This window comes from Callospermophilus lateralis, chromosome 14 (genome assembly GCF_048772815.1).
Source record: "Callospermophilus lateralis isolate mCalLat2 chromosome 14, mCalLat2.hap1, whole genome shotgun sequence".
Taxonomy (NCBI): domain Eukaryota; kingdom Metazoa; phylum Chordata; class Mammalia; order Rodentia; family Sciuridae; genus Callospermophilus; species Callospermophilus lateralis.
In genome coordinates this window covers 61,347,286-61,355,284 of record NC_135318.1, presented here as the reverse complement: position 1 = coordinate 61,355,284, position 7,999 = coordinate 61,347,286, and the positions used below count along the sequence as shown (strand labels likewise).

General features: G+C 41.5%; 1 protein-coding gene across 1 annotated transcript; it reads right to left on the bottom strand.

Moving 5' to 3' along the window:
* Nucleotides 1-720: 720 nt before the first annotated feature.
* LOC143380494 (uncharacterized protein C2orf78-like) lies at nt 721-7,661 on the bottom strand. The gene is made up of 3 exons (XM_076833558.1): nt 7,565-7,661; nt 3,446-4,207; nt 721-2,636 (listed from the first exon to the last, which is right to left on the bottom strand). The coding sequence occupies exons 1-3, from the start codon at nt 7,659-7,661 to the stop codon at nt 721-723; spliced, it is 2,775 nt and encodes a 924-aa protein (XP_076689673.1).
* Between the last annotated feature and the right edge of the window lie 338 nt (nt 7,662-7,999).

The following is a 7,999-nucleotide window of genomic DNA, read 5'->3' as shown; positions in this document are numbered from 1 at the left end:
GGAGTACATATTCATACATCTATGAGGACAAATGTTTGATAGCCAAGTGGTAACACAAGGCTTCTTTATTATCTATTAACCAATTCTATTGAATTTCTTCAATCAATTTGACTAAATTTTAAAAATATATTAGAATTAATACATTTGTATCTTTATATCTACATATTTATAAAATTTGTATCTACACATGTGGAAAACTATGTGATGCCCAAGCAGTACCAGAAAGCATCTTGATTACTTATCTCTCAAACAATTCTACTACATTTCTTTATTCAACTATATTGTCTTAAAAATCTATAAGTGAATACCTTTGTATCTATGTACCTCTCTGTATATATATGTGGAAAACTATTTGGTATTCAAATGGCAACATAAAGCCTCTTTATTACTTACCCTCTAATCAATACTATAGGATTTCTTTATTAAACTATATTACCTTTTCAACTGTGCCTAATGAATAAATTTTCATCTATCTATCTATGTGTATATGAGAACACCATTTGGTACCCATGTAGTACCCAAAGGCCTCTTTATTTTCTAACAATTGTCAGTGGTACCAGAAGGCCTCTTTATTATGTATTAGTGAATTATATTCCATTTCTTTATATAATTTTATTAAACTTTGAAAGCATCTGAGAATAAGTAAATGTGTATCTCTCTATCTATATACATGTGGAAAACTATTTGGTCCCTAAGTGGCACCACTGATCTCAGCAGCTCTTACATTATGTAGCCATAGTAGCGAGAAATCTCCATCTCTCTTTCCCTCTCAATGAAACACTGCACTCTCCCCAAAGCAGTGTACTTGGCAGCATTCTCACGCTCTTGTTGAGCCTTCTTCTTCATGGCTTCCCGCTCTGGCCTCTGCTGTTTGGTGATGGGAGTTGATACTACTTGCCCAGAAACATTGGGTTTCCTCCATGGAATTGGTTGTAAGGCAAAGTCTTGGAGTAGATATTGGTTTTGAGGCTTGGGCGGTTGTGACTGGGGCTTGGTCCCAACATTGGGAACTGGTTGCCAATGGAGAGAAGTGCAAGATGATGTTTTGTAGGGTGCAGGCCCAGAAGCAGCAGACTGAGGGACACTAGCCTGGGTAGAAGCACTCACACCTGACTGAATGGCATGAGTGAAAACGGGGTGAGCTGGCTTGGCAGGACGCATCCAAGATGGGTTGGCAGTAGCTGGTTGGGATTGGTTGACTGCCATGGGTTGAGCTGAGCTAGCAGGGCCAGGCTGGGCAGGGTAAGCCCCAGTGGGTCTGCGTGAGGCCAGAGATTGTGGCCTCCGATTGATTACTGGTCGAGGTGGAGGTTTCTCCAGGGTCAGAAAAGGCAAAGGTACCAATTTAACCTTCCCAGGTGGTGGAGGCTCATAAATGGATGGAGAGGGACCCTTTCCTTCAGCACTAATATCTGGATTCTGGGCTTTGACTTGTGATTTCTCAGGACCCTTAACTGCCAGCCATGGTTTCCTAGCTGGGCATGGACGGGGGTCTTGGTTACGGCCTGAGTTTCCCGGGGCCCGGGAGGAAGACAGCCCAGTTTTCTTATCATTCTTCTTCCCCAATGCATGGAAAACCTGCACCGACTCCAGCATGTGCATGCCGAGACAGCTCCGAGGCTTCTTAAAGGCCTCTTGGCAAAGGTCAGGTTGGTTCCTCTTCCCCTTCGGTTTGGGCAGAGTTGGCTTCTCTTCTGCCTTGACTTTATTGCCTGGCTGCTTCCTCTCCTGGGCTTTCCTGGAGTTGTTTTCTCTGGTCCTCTTGGTCTTTTCCTGCCCATGGCCCTTAGCCTTGCTGTTCCTGCTGGATGCAGCTTTCTGAGCTTTGCTGATAGAGTGCTCGGCAGTGTGCATAGGAGCCCTGCTACTGTCTGCATCCCTGTGAGAAATTTCTCCTCTTAATGTGCATTCCAGATCCCTTGGCTGCATTTTGGCCTGAGGAGTTCCATCAGGACACTCCGAGGCTTTATGTTTGTTCTTCCTCATTGGCTCACTAGGACCCTTTAAGGCACTTGTGATTTCCTGCCCCTGCTTTTCCATGATGGTTCTGGTATCATTGGATTTTGTTATTGTGGGACTTTCAGGTTGTTCAAAGTCTTTTAAGGAACTGAAAAGCTCAGGAAGGTGAATATCCCCCACCAGTGCAGTGAGGTCTGCAAAACCACTGCTAAATTCAGTCCCATTTCCAAGTGTGCCTTGGTCCTCAAGACTCAGGCTACTCCTTTCTAGATGGGTATTTTCAGAATGTGGCTTCTCCTCTTGGTCCAGAGGACCAATGGAGGCCAGAAGCTGGTGGATTTCAGGGATGTCTAAAGGGAGTAGTGGAGGATCCTGGCTCTCCATGGCAATCTGGTAGGCATCCAGTGGCTCTGAGAGCATGGTGTTAATCTCACACAAATTCTTAATCTCTGTCTGTTCCTGGCTTTGATTTGGAGGCAATGCCAATAAATCTGTAGAACTCTGGACTGGAGTTATTGTGGTAATGTCCCCAAGTTCAGTTTGTGAGTTTTTCTCAATTATTTGGCTTTTTCTCTTATTGCAGATGTGTGGGAATTCTGGAGGCTGTGGCAGACAAAATGTCTGACTTGGAGGTTGCACTCCCAAGGAAGCCTCCATCCCTAGGGAAGTTTCCATCCCTACAAAGGAACCAAGGAAGATGGTAAGTAGGATGCTCCCCCTTCCCAGAAATACACTATTCAGGGAAACCACCTATGGTGGAGAAAGCATTTCTATTAGCTCTTTTTAAGGACCACTGACATGTATCTGTTAAGAGTTGCATATTAGTTACAGGTGATCCCTTGAAGTCTTACTTTTGGGCTGGTTCATCACCATGGCAGCATGGGTTTCTGGTAGAGCACTTTTCTCCTCTGTGGGAAACACAGAAAATCTGTTTCATGAAGTCTCTCGTCCTCGTGCTCATATAGGGGCCTCTCAATTCTCTCCACTCTCCCCAGAATGTAAGAACACTTAACACCATGAACTAGGAGAGGGTGCAGCTGTTGCTCATGAAATCAATGTGAAAGGTCAGGGGTTTTGGACTCCTGCTTTGGACAGCATCTCTACATATAGAGGTTAAACCTGCAGTCAATTAAGGATCAATTAAACTGTCACATCCTGATATGTGTTGATTGATTTTTCTAAACCAAAGTAAAATTAGGGAAATATATTTATAGTGTGGTTGTGTAGCTGGACTGAGTGGAAAAATAGTGAACCGCCGCTACCTTCTGTGTGCTCCTAGAGGTCTCTTAAATGCAAGGATGGCCATTATGCTGTCCTGCATGCTTCTCTGACAGAGTCTGAAAATGGGGACTGCTGAACAAGATTGTGATTAAAATCTCAGCACTTGAATTCTAGGGATGTGTGGACCCACAGTTACCAGCTGAAAACTGGACCCTCATTTCGAGTGGTAATCTTATTCCTTCCCCTTTTTGGTGTTTGTACTCACCTTGAAAATTTGTTCCTTCTATACTTTGAGTGGACACAGAGTAGTAGGTCACAGGTGTAGGGACTGAGGGTAGGACATTTGTGGGCTGAACTTCCTTCAGCACTGTCACCATTTCTGGTTGAGGGGCAGTGGCACTACTTCCTGCATATGGCACAGAGCCATAGGATTGCAGGCAGGGCCAATGTTCTCCAGAGAGCAGAGTCCCCAGAGAGTTTTGATCATAGTAGTAGACCTGGCTTCCTTCTTGGTGGGGTAGTGAGAGGCAATGTCCTTGATTTGGAATCTGAGATAGTGTCACCTGGACGAGCCTACCAGATAGTAGTGGATATCCAGGGATAACGACATTGGCTTCGGAAGTTTTGTCATACTGGGATGTCATTGATAGGGAAGAATCTGCTGTGTTCTGGTCAGTGACAGTCAGATTAAAGTCCCCAAGTGAAGATGAGCTCTTTTCAGCACTTCCTGGGATATACCACTCAGAAATACTTGGATAGGGGGCAGGTGCCATGGGAATCAGGTTCTGGCCAGTAACCTTAGACACCATGGCTGTGCTAGCATGTTGATAAAGGTAGGCACTGCCCATGAGTGGCTGAAAGGAGGTGCCACAGGTTGAGGGCAGTAACCATGCTGAAGTTTCAGCTGGAGCAGAGGCTCTGGAGAAGTTGCAGACCCCTCCTGTCATGGAAGCTGCATTGGTCACCACAGGAAGAGAGAGCTGCAGAGAATCAGGATTTCCATGTAAAGAAGAATTTTGGAAATTTTCTGTAGGAAGAAGAGGTGGTGAAAATATTGATGAGACAGGCAGATTCTTACAATATTCGAGGAATAATGTCGTCTTAATGTTGTACTAATCAGGAGGGCCCTCATTCTAATAATCATTGAGAGACCCCAAATCCCTCCATTTAGGATGGCTGCAACTACTCTTCTGATAACCTGCCTTTTCTGTCAAATTGGGCACAGAATTCCCAAGTGGTCTGCTTCACACGTTGTTCCCCAAAAGCATCCTTGTCCTCTCCTATGGTTCCTTTGAGCCTGCACTAGTATTGACTCCTGAATTTGCCCTAGAACTGAAGCATTTTCGAACTCAGAGAAAACTCCAACATTACCAGTTAGCAAATGAGTACACCAAGGGTCAGTGAAGTGAGATCGACTTGTTCACAATCAGCAACAGATTATGGAAACTTACTTCCTGGCCAGGACTCTTGTTCCAAAGACCAGAAATCTGGAGAAACAGAAATTTGTTTTTCCCTGTTCATAGAAAATCTACTGATATCACCATAGTGATGTTTAGTATCTCCTTTTGTTTGTCCAGGTCACATGATATTTCCTGGAGTTCAGTTTTACCATCCAAATGATAATTTAAGCGTCATTCTTTGCCCTCTTTCAGCCTAACTGCTGATCCTACATGAAAATGACTACCTGAAATTCAGTTTCTCAAGAAATGCTTCTTGAAAGAAATGGAAACTTTCTGAGCTTCAGGTTACTCATCTTTAGTGTGGTTATCACAATACCAACAGTGATAATTCATCCATGAATAAAAGTCATATTACATAAGATTCATGTGGGGGCTGAGGTTATGGCTCAGCATTTGGGTGCTTGCTTAGCACATGCGAGGCCCTGGGTTCAATCCTCAGCACCATGTAAAAATAAGTAAAATAAAGGTATTGTGTTGAACTACAACTAATAAATAGATATTACAAAAAGTTTCATTTGGAGGGAGTTACAGTATGTTCTGGAAAGATAGAAGCAAAAGTGAAAAACAGCTCAGAACTAAAAGGAATGACTAGATAGTAATGAACATATGGATATGTAGCAAAAGTGAGTGTATATCAAATTTGCTAAGAAATGAGTTCTGTTATCATGCATACAATATTATGAAAGTGAATGTTTCTCTTTGATTTTAGTGAATACTGTTAATCAAAACAAAGCTCATGATTGAAGGTGAGTTTGAATGCATTCTCAAGCAGTACATATAGACAGAGAAACTATACGAAAAATGTGTGTAATGTTAAGTAAAGTGAACACAAATTTGAAGTAAAGTGAACACAAATTTAAGTAAAGTGAACAGATGGGTAGCCATATGGAAAAGCGAAAACCGAAGCCAAAACCCACTATGAATCTGGGCATGGTATGGTGGGTCTCTGGTCCCAACACTCGGGAACCTGAGGCAGTGGGATTGCAGGAATTCAAAGCCACTCTGGGCAATTCAGCAAGATCTTATCTGAGAAAACAAGTAAAATGTCCTGGAGATATAGCTTGTGTATCATGCTTGCCTAGCATGCATGAGACCCTGTGTTCAATCCTCAGAACTGGATAGAAGAGAAGAAAGGAAGAAAGAATGAATGAGAGGAAGGAAGGAAGGAATAAGGAGCAAGTCAGGGACGGAAGGAGAGAGAAATGGAGGGAGTGAGGGAAAGAAGAAAGGAAGGAGGACAGAAGGAATTTCCAAAAGAAATTTTGTACATACTAGAGAAAAAAACAATAAGTGTAAAGTAATTTCATTACTGTTCTTGTTTCTCTTCCTCTAAGGATTACCCACACCGAATAAAAGACATTAATCCCACTAGGTAGATATTTCAATTAATACAAACACATTTTTTGATAATCCTTTTTGTTATAAAAAAAAAGTGGAAAATGCTTTAAGAAAATCATAGAAGCCTAGTTTATTATCACATTTAGCAGAAAATCTTGTCCCTAAAGTCTGAGAAAACCATCACAGTATAATAAAATAACAAATTTAAAACAATTTTTGTCTTTTATTTTGACATTTCCTTCTCCCTTTATGTTAAAACAAAATTAAAACTAAAATGTTTGAGCTACCCTACACCCCAGCCCTAAACAATGATTTGAAATGTAGACAAAACAAAAAGTCTTCAGATAATTATTTAAATAAACTTGGAATTAGAGATGTGAGCTTGAATTTTTATTCTCATATAGTTCTTTCTTTTGGTTCTTAGATTTCGAAATCATCAATGACTATTTGTATATTGTCTGTTTTAGAAAAAAAACTGTTGTAAAGATGGAAAACATCTTCACCTTGACAGCTTATATCACACAAAGGAATGTGTCCTTCTGATGCAGGTTTGGACAAGACATTTTTTAGAAATCCCTGTAGTTTAAAAATCAGAACAAAATAGGACATGGAAAATGCCATTTCTCCAGCTCTGTCTAGAACCACTTTCCTTGGCATGTTTGGAGGAAGAGTCATTTCTAAAACATACTTCTAATATGTTCATGTTTAAACTGTCAACATTGTCGGTTTTCAAAGAGGTCATAGGAAAAACTGTAACAGCCACGTGTGACTTTTGTGATAACCTGCTTACCCTAGTGATACCCCAATTCAAGCCTTAGTTTCCTTGCTGGTCTGTTAATCTAAACATTCTCTAAACCAGCCTCTGGGAAGATTCACTCTATGCTGTCTGTTGGTTTAAATCAAATCTTTGCTTTTTTTCCACATCCATCCCAACCAACCTCTTTTTTCTTGAGAACATCATTCTCTTCATCTCTACTATTCTAACATTTTCTTCTCCCTTATTTTTATATGTTTTTCCTCCACTGAATTCCTGTTGCCTTGTGCTTAAACAGTCACAAACTTGCTTTCCCAAGAACATCTGCCTCCTTACAGCCCTGTCCTCCTGCTCTTCTCTCCCTATTTCTCTTTTCACCTAGTTTAAACAGAAAACTAACAAATATGTGAATGTCCCTTTGATGAACAGTACTAAATTTGAAATACTGAAGTGGAAATCTTGGTGAAGGGAAACTGTTACAGAGGAAATCCCTTGGTTTCCACCCTGCCTAGGATTTGTCTCTTTCAGTTGAAACAACACAACCATGAAATCTGATTTCATTCTCTATAAACATGCCCCTCAAGATGCAAGAAAAGTAAGGGGCCAGAACATGGCAATCTGTTATCCTCATGTAGCAAATCAAGAAACAGATTTTGTGAGAGAGTAAGATAGTCCAGTTCTATACACAGTACATGTCAAATTCCAAATGAAATTAGGTGTCCAGATTTCTAGTTCCATCCTTTCCCCTATTATTCTAAGCTCTTTTGACTCCATTAGTAAATTGAGGAAGGTAAAAGTCTAATGAAAAACTTTTAAATGTTTCTTTCCTTACCTGACATGGTCAGAGAAGAGGTCACATCAATTGCAGATACAAAGGATGAGGAGACCACCCCAGAGGATGTGTGGGTGGCTGAGGGTAGAGAATACATGTTTCCCAGTATGGAGTTCACTGGTCACTGTTTACTGGCCACTCTAATGACTGGTTACTGGTCACTGGTCACTTGCGATGATCCAAATTTGTTTACAACTGCATAGCAAGCCTAAGATTCTAGCAGGTGGCAGTAGGTTTGGTGGGAGAATGATGTCACAGAACTGTCCGTTTAAAGGTATGAAGTAGCCAATAGGGTGGTCAGACTCCCAAGGAGAAGGTGGGATTGGGTGGGGAAAATGACAAGAGAGTTGATTGGGTGGAGAAAGTGACAGGAAAGTTATAATAGAAGCTAAATGACTCAGTTCTGGTAGGTGCAGCCCTGCAAGAGGGACATAA